The following is an 18,842-nucleotide window of genomic DNA, read 5'->3' as shown; positions in this document are numbered from 1 at the left end:
AAGTAGATAATTACACTGTAGGTAGGAAAGGAAGAAAATAACTAAGGGGAAGTAACAACAGCAATTTTGCTTTTATTTTAAGGGATTCTGGAATGCCACCATACAGAATAAATAGGATTCAAAATGTACTGACAGATCTAGCCACGTAGAATTCTCTATTTCACACATTCTTCTGATCACACTGGAGCTGCTTGTTGCTGTGATGTAACATGGAGGCATGAAACCTGAGACAGAGAATCCTATAAGACAATATCTTCAGAAAAAGAAGAATTATGAATAACTTTTGTTTTTAATTTCTTTATTGGTGAAAAACATAAAACCACACAAAGTCAGCATGGAGAAAAAAAAACTTTCCTTAGCTAAGTTTTTATTAGAATCTCCACTGTACATTTCTCCTTATATAATACCCTTACCAAATATCACATTTAATAATGAGATGCTCCAGTAATTATTATAGTGCCCTTTACAGAAATGAAAATACAATGAAAGAGCCTTAAAATGCATTAGTCCTACATTTTGTTTCCCGCTGTGAAAGTTTATATATAAAGAGCTTCTGATCAGAAGGGACACGGGGCTGTATCCTCTGCCGGTATAAGAGAGATATGCTGATTCACACCAGCTGAGGATCTGGTTTGCTGTCTTAATAAGGGTTAAGATAATTGTTTACCAACAACAAAGGGCCAGATGTTCAGTCCTGATTGAGGCAAAGTTCCCATTCTCTTCTATGTGTGGTTTGCCTGAGTAAGGATTACAGTACTGATCCCCAATGGTTTTGCGTGAGTAAGGATTGCAGGGTTGGGCCCCAAATAGTTAACTATGTAGAGCAAACTATATTTTCATATCCAGAGTGTGTATCCAGTGGGCTCACTTTAAATGTCTTCTCTGGCTTTAAAGCTTTCAGAGATTGTCCCTATATTTAAAATGAAGAAAACTGCTGGAACCACGAATCTCTCAGGAACTTGAAGGCATTTTTTGAATGCACCTACTATGCTACTGTTGAGTTTTCAGCTCAGCAGTTCAGAGTCCTACAGTGCTTGTGGACATCTCCTATTGTGGGTCCACCGGAGCAGGAAGGAAGCGCCTGGGTTCAGTTCCTGGTGCTCTGTAAAGCCTCTATGAGCATTTTGTTATACTCTGCAATCTGCTTACTCACATTCTTCATTACTGGCTGATAGTCACTCTCCTGACTTTTTGTCGCTATGACTGATTAAGAGTTAAGGACAGTAACTGGCAAGAAAAATACTAACCTAAGTAGAGATCATAAGGGAATCATACTACAAGAAGTCTCCTTGTCAAGGCTTGCAGCTAATGGCAAAGCACTAATTGTATCTAAAGAACTACACCACTTTAACATGTTAGCCATTGTATCACACTAAGGGCTTGTCTATGAGGTATGCTGGCCCATGCCAGAGAGAGGAGTATAAATTCCAGTGCCTACTAGCGTATTGAGCATTAAGGGTACATTACACAGTGAGCAGCAGCCTCTAGGCTCTAGTGTTTCAAACAGTACTTCATTAATGTGCACTAGGGAATTTTCAGTGTATGACAGCGGGGTCCACACAAGCCACTTAGGGTACATCTACATAGTAAGAGGAAGCAAGTCTCAGAGGTCCACAGACTTGGCCTCCTGCTATGGTGCTAAAAACAGCTGTGTAGATATTGCAGTTCAGGCTCTGAAGCCCATCTCCCTCCATCCTGGACATCTACATAGCTTTTTGGGCACTGTTTAGACAAGTCTGAAATGTGCTGGAAAAGTTACTGATGTATCTTTTTGTTCTCTATATGTATTGCTTCTGCAGGTCCACGCTGGGAGACTGTACTCACTGCCACATGGTGAATGAATCCATTTCAAAGCAGTTACCTGTTGTGGGAGGGTGTGCATGTCCCTGCGTTCCAGCATTCTAGAACCAAGGATATAAAAGCCCCTATCCTGACAACTGTTCCTTCTCTTTCTGCCAGGCCAAGCAGACGTGAAACTCAACCCCTCTATCTTTTGGGATCTGTGCTTGGACACTTGGTATATTGTCTGACTTAGAAGTAGTTTCTAGTGTAAGGTTATAGTTAGAGGTTTGGGTGTTTGTTTTAATTTTTGTGTTTAGACTTTTCCTGATAGTTAGCTTCTTTCTTCCACGGCAGATGGTTAAAGATGTCAGGGTCTAAGATTTCTTGACTTGACAAAATATCCTGTGGAGGAAAGGATCCCAAACCCAATCATGTAATGCCAGGAGGCTCTTCTGGATCTTAGCCAAAGAAGTCCCAGGATCTGATCAGGGAATGACCAGTCATGTGGTGCTGGGAGGCTGTTCTGGGCCTAAGTCCATCAGCAGAAGTTCTCTCACGTGTCAGCACAGGAGGTCATAAGATCCTTTGCCCAGGAGCAGAGCAAGCACTCCTCTATGAGTTTGAGGGTTTCTTGGTTATACCTGATTCTACTCCGAAGAATAAGAGGAAGCACAGGGGCAAACAAAAATAGGACCCATTGCCACGTGGTAGGGTACGGAATCTCACAGTGGGCGTCTGCAGAGGTAATAGATCTTGTATATGAAGGAGAATCAGACTCTATTTGAAACTAACCCTTCACCGATTGTATTCAACCACAGAAAGCAAGCACATGGTTCACTGAGGTATATTTTACTGCATGTCAGGTTTTAAAAAAACAATTGAGTTTAATGGTAATCACAATTTTTCTCCGCACAATCATTTGAAACTGATAGCAAGGACTTTTAAAAAAATGAAATACAACAATAGGTTTGTGGAATTCATTGCCCCCTAGTATAACTGTGATCAAGGAGGAGGATTTAAATAAAAAGACTAGCTACTTAGCTGACTAAAGAGAACTCTTACAATAGATAAGATAAAAAAATTTTTTAAATGGAATATAAACTTTCATGCAATACCCACTTCATCAGATGCATCTGTTGCATCTGACGAAGTGGGTATTCACCCACGAAAGCTCATGCTCCAAAACATCTGTTAGTCTATAAGGTGCCACAGGATTCTTTGCTGCTTTTACAGATCCAGTCTAACATGGCTACCCCTCTGATACTTTCATGCAATGGGGCATAAGACAACTACAAAGGACTGGTCTACTCTACAAAGTTAAGTTGACTTAAATTAACTATGTTGTTCAGGACTGTGAAAAATGTCATGCCTTGTGCAATGTAATTAAGCCAGCCTAAGTGTAGACACTACTAGGTCGACAGAAGAATTCTTTGTGGAGCTATCTACCACATCTCAGAGAGGTGAATTTACTACAACAATGGAAAGCTCCCTTCCATCGCTGTAGTATTAAGTGTCTACAGTACAGTGCTAGTGCAGTACAGCCTCAGCTGTCGCATTTCTAGTGTAGATATGTCCTAACTGACATGGGTTAGGGAGGAATTTCTCCTGTGGGCAGGTTATTACATAACTGTCCATTACAGGTTTTCTTGTACTTTCTTCTGAAACATATAGTATTATCCACCATCTGAGACAGGACAATGGACTAGACCACTGGTATGATCGGGTATTGAAGTTTCTAGGTACCTACAATATTTTGAGCTGTAATGGTATAACAGTGATCTCACTGTATCTCTAATTCTTCAATGGTACCGTTTCTAAGTCATTTGGTAAGAAGGGAGTTTACTTTAGTAACTTTTTAGTCCCTGGATAATAAAATTAATATACGATTATGCACTATTCACATCTCTGTAATAACTAGGGACAGTAGTGCAAGTTAAGGACAAAATGTCAGCTCTCATTTAGAATGGCTATGCTTTTGTTAGTTTAAAAACCCATTTTCAACTATTTTATGGCAGTCCTTTGCAATGAATGTTCTTTGAAAGTATCATTACCACTAGCTTTTGCAAAGTTTTATCTCAGTATGTGTGGGTCTAATTCTGCTGTCACATAAGCAACTCTCATTGCATTTAATGAGAAAAAACACCTGAAAGCAGTATTTGACCCTTTATGGGTTTTGTTTGCTGTATTTTACATACTGTAAAATGTCACACACAGTTATGGAGCTATGTACATTTAAAAAAAATCATTGCCTTTGCTGGAAAGATAAGTATAAGAATCGGCTGGCATAAGAATAATCACTGAAGAAAACCAATGGGTGATAAACCCAAGAGCACAGCAGAAAGAATATGCCATGTACAGCTGGTCTTTTAGTGCTCAAATAAAAATACTGGAAGCTTGGAATACTATGAGGAGTCATTTAATGCTGGAGGTTGCCTAATGAGTTTCAGGTTTCATTGCATATAAAAGTCTACCCAAACAAACATTTGCAAGACCCATTATCCCCCTTCTTCACCCTGCTGTAAAACTGTCCTGATTGACTTTGCTTTTGGGAGGAAAAGGCTTTCTCAGTCAATTACTATAACGTATTAATTGTCAGCATTTTTTAAAAGAAGGATACATTCTTTCATCACAAAGTTATTTTGCTCATGGTGCTGCCACTTCCTTTCCAAATTTGTAAGCTGAAAACACAAAAAGAAACTGTTAAGAACAGCCACAACTGAAAACAGACGCACATCCATTTATACGAAAAAAGCCTCTCAATTTGTCTTATGGATACCTCACATTCTATCAAAACTGGTAAGACCGTGGTTACAACACAAGAAAACGAGAAGATAAACAATTGGGAAGGATTTTTTAAATATCCCATAATATATATGTATGTAAATGTAGCCCTCACATAGCTACTGCTCTGCTGTTTGCACAAAAATGAAAATACTGACTATAACTGGTATGGAACATGAAAAACTAGATGATTATTTGAGACTTCTGTCATCTCTGAACAATCATAACAGCATCACAGAGAAGATGAACACTGGAGGAAGATATGAATTCTTATCTTTTCATATCACTGAAAGATGATCTGTTTGCAAAATCACCACTGATACAATATATCCTGACACTGTCTTGGACCCAACAGCAGTACAGAAAAAACTTCCTTATTTCCATAGCTGAATTTCCTGTCTGATGCCAGAAGCTGTGATAAGAGCAGAGCTGTAGTGAAAAGATTGTAAGAATGCAGGTTATATGTTGGCACTTCTTCAATTCTTTCAGCATCAACAGGAAGCTAATGTGGATATTATATTATATTCCTCACAATACAATGTTATAATATTCAATTGTTTTTCTGATGCTACTATTCAAGCTTTTTTATTTCAAGGTATGTAAACCCTTTTAAAGGTATTTTTTAAAAACAGAAGTTGAAAATTATCATTCTAAAACCAAATTTTAAAGGAAAGCTACCAATATGTTAGAGGATGAAAAGCAGTTCTTAAGCTGAATGATTGAGAATAGATGCTGTGTTACAGCTTTCCCTACCTAGTACCAAAATGATCTTTATAATGAAAAATCTATCCATATACTACATCCTTTTTATCCCTAGTTCAAAGCAAACATGAATTCTGCTGTTTGTGTAAGTTATAAAACAAGATATTTGTGATCAATTACATACTACATCCACTATGGGTGTTGCTAAATGCAATATACCTAGTAAGGACAACTGAATTTGAAATATTGTATATAATATAATATAGACTGAAGAAAATGATCAGCACTTTTTTATACAGCTTCTTGTATAATGCACTCTACATAGTAAAATACTTTTAAGGCCACTATTTTCAATCTTATCAAGGGTAAGCTCTCAAGTCATATAAAGCCTGTCTACATTTCTGCATGATTGATATATATAAAAAAGATGTACGCTGTACATCAATAGCTATGCAGACTGGCAAAATGGTTAATCAGTTGTCTTGGGATTTTACTTTCCTTCAAGCTAAAGTTTTTTTTAGAATATGGTAATTACGCTGAAGGAGAAATTCTTATTTATGGAAGAGAACATAAGCATTCTTAACTATAATGCTGAAACAGAAGAGTTGCAGCTAATCAAAGTGAAGGGATGCTGTACAGTTACTGATGGCTGCACATTTTTATCCCAGTTAAACAGCTGTCTGAACCCTGACTGGCTGTCAGTGGGCAAATTACATAATCAATATGGACAAGATCTTACTCAACAGCTCCCAGGAGTAGTCCTATTAAAGTGGCTCAGTTTGAATACTGCCCAGTGCTCTGACTAGTTGGCAGATGCTAGACAGAGTTTGTAGATTTGCATAATCACTGAATGGTTATTTCTACTTTATATATTCAACCATCTCTATTCTGATTAGTTCATGTATTCAGAATTTAAATTGTTTCCCAGCAATAAAGATGATACTTCAGCTTCTTACTCCCTAAAGCTGAAGTAGAAAAATATCCAAAATTTACATGAAAGTGAAAAAATAAAAACAAAACAAACAACCCCAAAACACAATAAGACTGTGGCTGGAAGAGAAATTAGTTCCCATCCTCTCTCTTTCTCTCTTAAAGCCAATCTGTTTTCCTCCTTCCTCCCATCTCTACAGTCAGTAAAGCTCTTGCTGCGAAAATGATAGTAATCTATTTGTATGTAGTATGGATATTGGAAGACTCCCAAGTTGGTGGAGAGTTTAAAAGCCTCTTCCCTCCTGATTCACTTTTGAAACACAGTGTAAATAAAAATGTATATGAAAGTTATTGTGGGGGAAAGAAGCCTTGCTGGTCTGTAGGAAGGGGAACAAAAAGCAAAAAGAGAAAGAAAAGTGTTAGGGGAGGAGGGGAAGGAAGGGCTTATAAACTGCATTTAAAAGCAAAATATTACCTTTTGCCAGTTTGGTTTCTGTAGTTTCTCCATTTTCATTTAAAAAACAATGTTTCATAAAATATTCTGAATGGTTATGCTGATGATTGTTTAAAAGGTTCTTCTGAACATAGTAATAATCTTATTCCATTCTCCTCAACATTTGAGCTCATTCAGTCTAGGATACAGATATTAAATGGGAACGACCCTCAAGTGATAATGTTATGCCTGTGTTCATTAGGCTTTAAGTCAGAAGACAAATCTCTACTAGATAGCTACAGATACAATATTGCATGAAATAGAAGAATCACAGGACTTTAAGTAAACTAACATTGTATGTCTCTATTCTTCAGATTCCTCTAAAAAGGCAGGTCAAGCCAAATTATACAAGAACACACTCCAAAAAGAAGGTATCAGAGGGGTAGCCATGTTAGTCTGGATCTATAAAAAGCAATGTCTGATGAAGTGGGTATTCACCCACGAAAGCTTATGCTCCACTATGTCTGTTAGTCTATAAGGTGCCACAGGACTCTTTGTTGCTTTTTCCAAAAAGAAAAAGATGGGAAAATTTAAGAAATGCAAACTATTTTAATGCACCAGCCTTTTGTGTTTATAATCCTGGGTTCAAATTTGGTTTTAATTACAATATTTTTAATCTCAAAGTCTTTACTCGGGCAAGACTATAATCTGAGTAAGAATCATAGGATTTGACCCAATATTTGTGCCAAATAAAAAATTCTCTTTGGAATGCAGGTGGAGAGGAATCTAGATCATTCTGCCGTATCTGTGCTCTACAATGCTAACAGAAGAAAAAAGTAATAACAAATTGTGAGTCTGACTACAGGTGAGGAGAACATCTGTTGAGTAAAAAGGTGCTTTTTTTTTTTTTTTTTTTTTAAACATAGGAGTAGTTGGTCATCAGAGGGATTTTACTAAAGAAAGGCATAAACTGGTGGAGTTTCAATTCAGGTCCAAACACAAGCTACATACTCATTACAAAATCAAAATTCATCCTTCCGGGAGTCTATTTTTATTAGCTAAAAGATACTACATAAAACTGAGCCTTTGCCTTCTCTCTAGGCTTGAATGCTCCTAGGACACTTGGTCTCAGAAACAGCGTGTCCCATGATGTCTGATGGGGTTCATCCTTGGTACTGCTAAACCATTATAATGTTTATCCTAGGATCCTAAAAACATTTTCTAAGTGTGATTTAGTGTTTTTGCCTTTGGAGTGCAATAAACTGTTCCAAAAGGTTGGTATTTTCTATAAGTTAAATAGGGGACGATATCCCTTATAAGACCTTTTATCTCTCCTCTCCAAATTGCTCAGTATTTTATAGGCTGGAGAAAACCTATTGCCATGGCCTCTTTGCACCTGCCAGTCAGCCCTGAGAAAAGCCAAGCCTAATCCTGAGCTCCTGCAGCAGCACCAGCAAGGCTGGAGAAGAAAAATGAGGACTTTGAACAAAACTAAAATGAGTATTTAACAACGGACTTGCACATTTTTGACATAAGACTGGTCTCAACAAGCTTGAAATTGTTGGCTTTCAATACATTGATTGGGGAAGGGGGGTTTGTTAACATTCTGAACAAACAAGGCATGGAATTCCAATACACAGCGCTGAAAACTTACTCCAGAGTCTATGCATTCCTCTAAAAAAGCCTAACTGATTCATTCAAATATAGTTCCATGCATTTGAGAAACACAAGACCTGAAATGAAACAACCGAAGAGACACCTATTTTGAACTATACCTGGGAATGCGTCTCATTTTCCTCAAGTTGCGTCTTTAGTGTTTCATACTCTGCGTTCAGTTGTGCCATTATTTTCTTGAAGGCATCTCTACGTTTTATCAACCTTTCTTTCTCCTCATGGAGTTTCTAGAGGAAGAAATGCAAAATGGATCAAACTGGCCTTAAGGTACTGCCAGTTAAATCTGCCAATTCCTTTGAATCTAAGAATTTCTAATATACTCATCACCACAGTGATTTTTTACTCTCCCATAGGAATTCATTCAAATTTACTATGGACTGGTGGTCCCAACTGTTCGATTATTTTCATTTAACTTTCCAGGAGCTACTTTCTTTTTTCACCCCCTAAACAAGAAGGTATACAGAAAGAATTCAGAACTTGTTCTACAAATATCACAAAAACTACACCAATACTTAGCATGAGAAGTTGCATTTAATACTTGTGAACAAGATGTAGCCGATAAAATGCATACTTGATGATGTGAAATGAGGCACAGATGTCCACAGTCTCTTTCATATTTTTTCTAGAAACGAGGTCATGACAGCATGCAATTATACTGGACAAAGCACTGAGGTTCAGGAGACCTGGGCTCTATTCTTGATTCTGCCAATGGCCTGTTAAGTGAGTTTGGACTAGTCACTTCAACTCCCTGTGCCACAGTTTCCCCATCTGTAAATTGGGGATAATGACACTAACCTCCTTGGTAAAGCAATTTGAGATGTATTGATGAAAAGAGCTACATAAGAGCTAGATGTTATTATTGTTATTACTCTGTCAAATATAATGGAGATGAATTTGGTGCAATTTGCTTCAAGCCTTCAAACAAATTACTTCCCAAGATTGTATTGAAAACAAAGATATAAACCAGACTCTGTCTGAACATAGCATGACAAATATCAGTCTCAGAATATTAATGGCTGAGCTCCGAACACAGGCAATGTTGTTGTTATTTGAATTGTATTGAGCCTCAGGCATGACCTAGGGTTCCATTGTGCTAGGTGCTCTACAAACACGGAACAGAAAGGTGGTCTCTGCCCAAAGAACATACAATCTAAGTATTATATGGAGATATACCTATCTCATAGAACTGGAAGGGACCTTGAATGGTCATCAAGTCCAGTCCCCTGCCTTCATAGCAGGACCAAGTACTGTCCCTGTCTAGGTAGTGCTACCAGATACTGCTGTTATTACCTTTTTCCTCTCTTCTCCTGATGCTTTCAGAGCTGGCAAATTATTGTACATCTCCAAGTCCTTTGTCATCTGTTCAATTTTTTCTTTGAGAGAAGCCTGTTCATCGACCATCTTACCCTCCAACAATTCCATTTTCTGCAGGTCCATTCGCAGTCTTTGACTATCTGGAACACAGGGAACAAATGTTATAAGCAACAGTAACTTTTCTTCATGATAGTATTAGCCAATGCACAAAGATTTAACTCCCAATTTTCCACTACACAGTGCACCAGCCAAATCCTGCTTGCCTTAGTCACATTGACTCCAACGGGACTATTCATGAAAATAAAGTAAGCAGGATTTGGCCCAACGTACAGTGCCATTTGTCAAAAGATATTATACAATTATTACAGATACTGAAGACTAATGAGTTTAAGTCTAAGGAAACGCAATGGTATTCTGAGATACTACAGGGTGGTAATTCCATTCTGCTTTTGTTAATATTTACTTCCTTGTCAATTTCAGGTTTTACTGTACCAGCACATTAGTACAAAATGTTGGTTGCAAACCATACAAGTGCCTATCTGTTTATTTTTAAACTGTTTCCATTCAATTTTTTAATTATATAAATATTTCTGTTTTCATTTTTGAAAGAGTCTTGTTTTTATACTACTAAATTTAGGATCAAATTTGCCCTGGACATTGGCTTTATACGTGAGGAACCATTCCAAAGCTTAGAATAATAAGAATTGGTATATGTCACAACTGAACAGGTCATAATGCACTGGAACACTGTGTTCAGTTCTGATCACCACACCTCCAAAAGGATAAAACAGAATTAGAGGGGATTCAAATATGGTTAATCAGAAGAATCAAAGCCATGGATAAAGTCTTAAATGAAGAGAGATGTAAGAGACTGTTTACTTTACAGATTAGATGAATAAGAGAGGACATGACAATGGTATGCAAAATAATGAATAGTGTAGAGAAGGTAGATGGGGAACTTGCTTAATCACATACTTAGCACTAAATGCTATAAATGATGATAAAAAAACCTTTAAAATGTGAACTGCTTACAATAATTAGATGAAAATATCTGTAGACGTAGTTTTGCATTTTCTCAAAATTGAAATGCATAGGTAAGATTTTTGCTTTAATTAAAAACAAAACATATAGGGCCAACTAAAATTCATTTTTGGTGGATAAAAGTAATCAAAAAATCCTAAAAATGTTAGGAAAAGGATTCCTGTAATGCAATATCAGTACACTGATAATGCTGGAGTAGACAGCTAAGGAATATTCCTATCCAAGCACACTTTCTAGAGAAAAAGGAAGAAGCTGTTTGGAGAAGGTAAAATTTATGCTCATTATTTTTATATAAATAAATAAGTAAATAAATAAATAAAAACTAAAAACTTCTCTAGGGGAAAAGACAGGAAGAGGATGCAGCCCAGTTCCTTCTGATATGCCATTAAGTTGCAGAGTTTAGCAGACAGTGTGTACACAGTAGCAAAGTCTGAGACCAAACTGCTTTGACCCAGGAAAATGTTTCTGGGAAACGATGCCATCAGCACATTTGTTTACTCTCTGTAGTTTCCTTTTTTGTTTTTTTAAAAAAAGGACTCTGCTGATGGCCTTTTATATCTTTGAGGTGGCAAGAAAATCTGGAAATCCACATTTTAATACCAATAGGAGAATTTTGCAGATTACTGTACTATATTTCAAGGTTTGGGAGGTACTCCAACTGGGGGGGGGAATTGTACAATCATTATACTTTAAAAGAGTCCCTATTATGTTTATTAGGGAACCTTTATTGTGGTTCCCAGTTCCAGGAATTTTCTTTATAAATAGTTTAAATTATTTGATTAAATTGTAGACTCTAAACTTTTTCAAGAAAGAAACTTTGTTTTCATACAATGTCCCTACAACATCTAGCACCATTGGGGTGTTACCGTAATGTAAAATAAAAATAATAAATATGCTTAGTTAAAATGCTCATAAGAAAAATATATTTCATATCTTGCCCTATAGTGCAAGGGTTAATTTTTCAAAATAGACATCTATGTTGTGACTGTAAAATATGAATTTGCAAATAAATTTGTTATAAAATATCCAGAGGCACATGGAAAACAGGCAATTAACATCATATTTAGTGCACAGCAATTACTTCTTTGCAGATACATATTTTGCAGTCACAACACAGATGCCTATTTTGAAAATTGGTAGCTAGTACAAGCTGTGGTAGTCACCAAACAAAATGATTTATGATTATTGCAGCTTCCTTTCAGTAATCAAACAAGGAAAACCTTGCTCAAACTGTAATGATACTGGCAAAGGTTTAGATTATGACAATAACAACACTATAACCAGCAGAAATAAAGAATTAAATAAAGATCACTATCACTAAACCACAAGAAAAAAAAAATCTCTGCTTTTAGAAAATATAGGCCTGATTCCCAAACTTTTACTCACATATCTAATGTTAGTGCAGTCTTAACTTTATGCATATGAGTAGTCCCACTGACGTCAACAGGAATATTTTTGTGTTTTAAGTTACGAATGTGCATGCTTGCGGAATCAAGTCCTGAAAATTTGATTTTGATGATTTACAAGGCAAGGTTGGGTCATCCACATTATAGCTGCCAGGAATCCTCTTTGGGATATGTCTACGCAGCAGCTAGAGCAGGGATTGGCAACCCTTGGCCCGCGGCCCACCAGGGTAAGCCCCCTGGTGGGCCAGGCTGGTTTGTTTACCTGCCGCATCTACAGGTTCAGCCGATTCGCTGCTCCAGGCCACGAGTCCATGGGGCTGCTTCATTGCTGTGTAGACTTTTGTGCTTGGGCTGCAGCCCTGGCTCTAGGACCCTTGCAGGGTATGAAGGTCCCAGAGCTCAGGTTCCACCCAAGCATGAAGTCTACACAGCAATGAAACATCCCCATGAGCCCGAGTCGGCTAGCACAGGCCAGCTGCAGGTTTTTCTTTGCTGCATAGACATACCTTTAGAAAAGCACTAACAAAACGTAAGTATAAGCAACATTATAGGGTCCATTTTCATGGTTATTTCACTGCATGACTCTCTACTACTTTCTATTACATGTTATTTTAAAATGTATGAAGAGCCTAGAGTTTGAGTCAGTTGCTAATAAATCAAAATAAATAAATAAAGCAAAGTCCTACTAATGCAATGGGAAGTGCTATACACAGTATTAAAATGCACTCTTAATATGTCCTAAATCAAGTAAACAAGAAAATCAGTTATTGCTAATAGTCAGAGAAATAGTCTTCTAATGATGAATTATAAATCATTTGTGTTAGCACTAATAGGTATTATATAAAGGCACCAAAAGAAGATACATCCCTCAGGGTTTGCATTGCCTCTCACCCTAGCTCAGGGGTGGGCAAACTTTTTGGCCTGAGAGCCATGAGGGGTTCAGGGTGTGGGCTCTGGCCCGGTGCCACTTACCTGGAGCAGCTCCAGGGTGGCAGTGGCGTGCACCAGGGCCAGGGCAGGCTCCCTGCCTGCCCTAGCCCCCCGCTGGTCTGGCACCACATCCCTGCTGCCCCTGGGGGATGAGAGGCAGAGGGCTCCACGCACTGCCCTCCTCTGCGGGTACCTCCTCCGAAGTTTCCATTGGCTGTGGTTCCCTGCTCCCGACCAATGGGAGCTGCGGGGGGAGGTATCAGCAGGCAAGGGCAGTGCATGGAGCTCTCTGTCCCTCCTCCCCCAGGGGCTGCAGGGACATGGCACTGGCCACTTCCAGCAGTGGCGTGGGGCCCGTGGCGTCACAGGGGTGACAATCCCACGGGCCAGATCCAAAGCTCACACTTGCCCTAGCTACAGTGTTTTAGCATACATGGTATGCAACATCACCAACTTTGTATTCTATGACTCTCATGTTATTTTATTTTTAAAAAGGAAGGAATTTGCAAATTCATACATTATATGCCTCACCTGTACTCAAATTTTTAGCGGTGCTCTGTGATTTTTGCATTTCATTTGATTTGAAAGTGAGGTCCTCCTGCATGATCTTCAGCTCTTGATTGGTAACAGAGGAGATTTGTTTCATACGATTGACATTCTGTTCATTTACAGAAATAAGAACAGTAACTTAGAACATTTGATATCTTTGCAGCTATGAGTGTTCACCGGAAAGCAAGAAAAAAGCTCTGCTAGTACATCACTTATGACTTAACTCTTTTACAACACCCTTGGACAAAATATTTTTAAATAGTTTGAGACCATTTAAATATAATAATTTTCTATTTCAGGTCTGCCAGCCTGAACTGTGTTCCTTTTATAACTGATGTATTGACATACCATTGAGGATGAAATAGGGATGTTTAAATGACATTGCTTTAGATACTTCACCTGTGGTAGAGTCATTGTACTATAATGTAAAGCCCTACTTCATTTGTGATATTGCAGAAATTGTGGATCATGCAGTACTAGGCTTCTCCTACAATTTTGATTTTAATTAGATTACTTTGTGCAGTCCACAGTTTTATGTACATTCTGAGTATGCAATTAGTACCACACTAACATTCAATGCCTGTAAAATGTAAAAGGCTAAAATAACTTGACTCGATTTCTACAGCAGTTGTGTTAGGACTTTTAGTCTTCTGAATTTTATATTGTACCAGTCACTTTTTTTTAAGGGAATGTAATACAGCTGCAGCAAAATGTCTGGCTATCAAAAAAAATTAGCAGGCATAACATAATATTGTTCCAGCAAATTTTTCTTAAACAAATAGCTTTACTCTGCTTTTCCAAATTATGGCTATTAATAAAGGTCAATTATTACTTTTCTGCTATTTTCCAGTCACAATTATTTGAAGATCATCCTGTGATTCAAGTAGGGTCTTAACTACAAGGAAAATTTCATTCCCCTGTGTCATGGGACTTGCAGCACATCAACACTTAAGCAACCTTCCTAGTAAAATAATTTGAAGTTATGGGGCATCATGCTGAAGCACAGTATCAAGGAGCTGGTAAATCACTATTTATTCAAAATAATACTTGGCTAAAAGATGCCTATGACAATCCTCTACAAATAGTCCAAAGGAATCAAAATCAAAGAAATGGAAGAGTTATTTTGGGGAGAATTGGAAAAAAAAATAGTACAATATTGATAATGGGAAAATTCTAGCTGGACACCAGAAGCATATATAATTTAGAAATATACAGAAGGGAACTCCAGAAATACTTTTAATAGGTTAGGTAGACGAAATTTCCTAAAAATAACATAAATTAGAATATGGAAAATAATCTAAAGGAGGTGACTGAATCCTCCCCTTCATTTATGATGCTCAGACTTGGTCTGGATCAGGGGTGGGCAAACTACGGCCTGGGAGCTGCATCTGGCCCTCTAGATGTTTTAATCCGGCCCCCAAGCTCCCGCTGGGGAGTGGGGTCCGGGGATTGCCCTGCTACAACGCCGCAGCCAGTGAGCAGGGTCAGGGGCTTGCCCTGCTCTGCACGGCTCCTGAAAGTAGCGGCATGTCCCCTCTCCAGTTCCTACATGTAGGGGCAGCCAGGGGGCTCTGCACGCTGCCCCTGCAGCTCCCTTTGGCCAGGAACTGCGGCCAATGGGAGCTGTGGGGGCGGTGACTGTGGACAGGGCAGTGTGCAGAGCCTTCTGGCCACACCTCTGTATAGGGGTTGAAGGGGGGACATGCCACTGCTTCTGGGAGCTGCTTGAAGTAACTGCCACCCGGCGCCTGCACCCTGACCCCCTCCCGCGCCCCAGCCCCCTGCCCCAGCCCTTATCCACCTCCCGCCCTCCAAACCCCTCAGTCTCAGCCCAGTGTACACTCAGCCCAGTGTACCCCCATCCTTCAGCCCCACCCAGAGCCCGCACCCCCAGGTAGGCTCTCACCCCTCCCACTTCCTCCCCCCCTGCCCCAGTCTGGATCCCCCTCCCACATCCTGAACTCCTCATTTCTGGCTCCACCCAGAGCCCGGACCCCCAATCAGAGCCCTCAACCCCACCTCCTGCACCCCAACCACCAATTTCATGAGCATTCATGGCCCGCCATACAATTTCCATACCCAGATGTGGACCTCGGGCCAAAAAGTTTGCCCACCTCTGGTCTAGATAAACTAGCAAACAATGAAATTTCTTAGTTCTCATATTCTCCCATGTTTCATAGTGATGGATTATAGCAATGCTAAAGACTTTCTTTTGTTCTGGTCACAAATATCTGATTTTATTAACTGTAAAATTTCCCTCAAAATAGTGACAGAGAATACAACAGTAATTAAATACATTTTACTTTGTTACAATAACACATGGCATCAGTTTATTGTTTGGATGATAATTACACCAATAATTGGGCTGAATAGTATTTAATCAGCGCTGTTCTATTTAATCTCCTCAATGTCTTTCATGAGGCTATGACTGCCTAATTTATCAGAGACAGAGAAAGGCACTTACCCTACTTGAGTGCTCTAACAGTGCAACAACGGTGGCCTCTATCTGTGCCTTCCGCTCCAGTTCCTGGGTCTTCATCTCTTCAAAAGTCTCAAGAAAGTCTACGGAACAAAAAACAAGATAAGGGAGGCTGCTGCTTACATTAACATTTTGAGTTCTCCATTATGACTGTACTTACTCTGAATTCAACAGCAAATATAAAAATACCTCACTGTAGTTTTACAAAATTGTATCTTATAAGACCTAAGATTTAAATATACTTCAATTTAAATAAAATATTCTATCAAGTAATTTCATGCTTAATAAATTCTGGGGTCTGAGCAGCTTTGCAGTTTTATTTTTTCAATCTGTAATTTTACTATTTACCATTTTGTTAAAATTTTAAAGATGGGAACAAGTGAGAAATAATCACATTTTAAAAATAAAATCAATTACAGCTTGCTTATTTAAGACATTTCTTTGCTGAGTTAAGTGGAAGAGGTTTCCCTCAGTTTTCCAGTCCCATTTTTTTTAGAATGATGCCATATCGATGTATGTTTTTGGCATTTTTGGTACTTATACAATTGTTCACTCAAGATGTATGCTTCTGGCTAATAGTCTATAAAATTAAAGAGGAACAACAGAAGGGTGGAGACTGGGACAATGCAAATAACTTTAGAGAGTCTCCATTTTACTATTTACCATTCATCTAAAACTATTTCTGCAAAGCAAACTCATTAGCTTTATATTCAACATATCACAAGTCTAGGACTTAGACAATGCAGTGAAAGCTCACTAGAAAATCCTTAAGGAGAGACAAAGAGAAAAGGCATTCAGTACTCTAAGTCTCCTCAATTGTCATTTAACTCCCCTACAGGTATTTCAGAACACAGGAGCAAAATTCTTCCTTGTCCACTGCTCAGACCATGTTGTGTCCCTCCTCAAGCCCCGTCTGTGCCTCTCTTATGCCTTTCCCAGCAAATTTAATTTAATACAGAGACTGAGTCGATCAGATAGACAAAGGAAGCTTGAGGCAGAAGAGAGGAACAAAGAGGCATGCTTTTGTAGTAGAGGGGACCTTTTCCCACTCTGATCCTGCCAGGATTTGAAGCTAAAGGATAGTGACTGCAGGGGTCAGCTAGACGGACTTCATGTTTTGAAGGAGAAGCCATAAGCTGCAAGAGGGGAACCCGTGACATCCTAGAGGACTCTGAAAAAATCCCAAAGAATGCTCAAGAGAGGTGAGGAAACTGAGGCAGGGAATGGCGTATAGCTGTTTGACTGATTTTTGGGCTGTCTGAAGTAAAGAGTAATTATGTTGGATCCCTTTGCAAAGCCTGTGTTCGTTTGCTTGAACTATCACTGGTCCCTGAAGAGGTAAAACATAGCCCAGAACATCTGCAAGTTTGGAGCTCTGCAAAAGTGTGTGCTTAAGCAACAGAGGAATCTTGGGGAGCTGACAGTTTCATGGCCTAGGCAGCTGGACGGGGGGCCTCAACCGTCAGAAAGGGGTGTTAGAATGGGAATCTGAAACCTGCAAGTGTGCCTAGAAACCCAGAGACAGGGCCTGGACTCTGCTCAGACTTATAAGCATGTGTGTCCAGGCATGTTACATAGCAGAGGAAAGAAGAGTGAAGTATTAATTACTAGATTTAGAGCCACAAATTTGTGTCCAAAGAAGATGTGTAAATGTCATTCAGGATATCAGACAGGAATCGTTTCTGCCCCATAAAATCCTCACAAATATTTTCTCTCCACAATTTTAGAAAGAGAGTTGAAACTTATAAAATATTGAGTTGGTTCAAGGCAGAGGGAATGGAAAAATGGGAATTATGAAATAAACTTACCTTTAGAAAGAAACATTTTAAATGGGTTCCTAGAGATCATTACAACACAAAGATGTATACAGTAAACCTTTTCCATACTAATTCTCTAAAGGAACAAAATCCAAGGCATCAATGGCTGTCCATGTATGTATGATATAAATATTTGACAATATTTTGACTCAAGTTGTGGATTTAGGGAATTATTACCCCAAACCTAACAGTGATTCACAAGATGACCACTTTTTCAATCTAACGGACAGTCCTTTCTCCTAAAAGTTAAAAAATCTAATGTGCTATATTCTATTCTTCCTGTGTACCGCGTACCCTCGCTCTTCTCATTCTAAACACTCCTTAAACAATTTTTTCTTTTGGCAAAGTCTATATATACACCAATCTCACCAACAGTGCCTTCTTTCATGCAAACTAGTTTTCTATATAGCACGTGTCTAAATCTGCTGGTAAGCTCTTGTAAGTTCCTGGTTTGGCTTTGTAAACAGCTGTATATATTTATAATGCTCTATAAACATTCTAACAATATGATACCCTTTAAAATATATTTTTGCCCTACATGTTTTGCACCCTCACTTTGCCTCTGCTGAGGCTTCTATGTCATGAGACCTCATTGGAAAGTCAGAGAGCTTTAGTGATACTCATTTTAGACAAATAAGTAAAAATGTACTAAAGTTGTAGTTTCTGATTCTCAGAACAACTTCAAAGTTTTGCTCCTATTCAGACCACCAGTGGGCACTCCATGACATTTTCATTTAACTTTCATTTTAGCATATTTTTAAAAATTCTTTTTTATTCTAGCTTTTACCTCGTAAAAACGTGTTCCTGAAATCTTAAACGCCAGATGATGAGCCAGGAAAAGTGCTCCAATCATCTGTAAATGTGCAGTATCAGTTACCTTGTGCTGAGGCATCCCTGAATCAGGTAACAGGGTCTTCAGACAAGTGGTCAGCAGGTCAACAGTTTTGGGGTTCAAATAAATTGTGCTTTGACAATCCAAAAAGCCTTGTGCTTTGGCAGTCCAG

General features: G+C 38.7%; 1 protein-coding gene across 3 annotated transcripts in view; it reads right to left on the bottom strand.

Annotated features, from left to right (window-relative positions):
• Nucleotides 1-169: 169 nt before the first annotated feature.
• IFT74 (intraflagellar transport 74) overlaps nt 170-18,842 on the bottom strand; it is a 70,764-nt gene continuing 52,091 nt past the window's right edge. Inside the window, exons 15-20 of one of the 3 annotated variants that reach the window (XM_050943114.1) lie at nt 16,007-16,104; nt 13,525-13,651; nt 9,593-9,756; nt 8,404-8,529; nt 4,400-4,460; nt 170-1,203 (exon numbers count right to left, since the gene is read on the bottom strand). In XM_050943114.1, coding sequence (XP_050799071.1) covers nt 1,088-1,203; nt 4,400-4,460; nt 8,404-8,529; nt 9,593-9,756; nt 13,525-13,651; nt 16,007-16,104 — 692 coding nt within the window. In that variant the 3' untranslated portion in view covers nt 170-1,087. The other 2 variants (XM_050943113.1, XM_050943115.1) reach the window with 2 other exon arrangements.

Source organism: Gopherus flavomarginatus, chromosome 3 (genome assembly GCF_025201925.1).
Source record: "Gopherus flavomarginatus isolate rGopFla2 chromosome 3, rGopFla2.mat.asm, whole genome shotgun sequence".
In the NCBI taxonomy this organism is placed as follows: Eukaryota; Metazoa; Chordata; order Testudines; family Testudinidae; genus Gopherus; species Gopherus flavomarginatus.
Note: the sequence above shows the minus strand (reverse complement) of the source record. Positions and strands in the feature narration are given on the sequence as shown.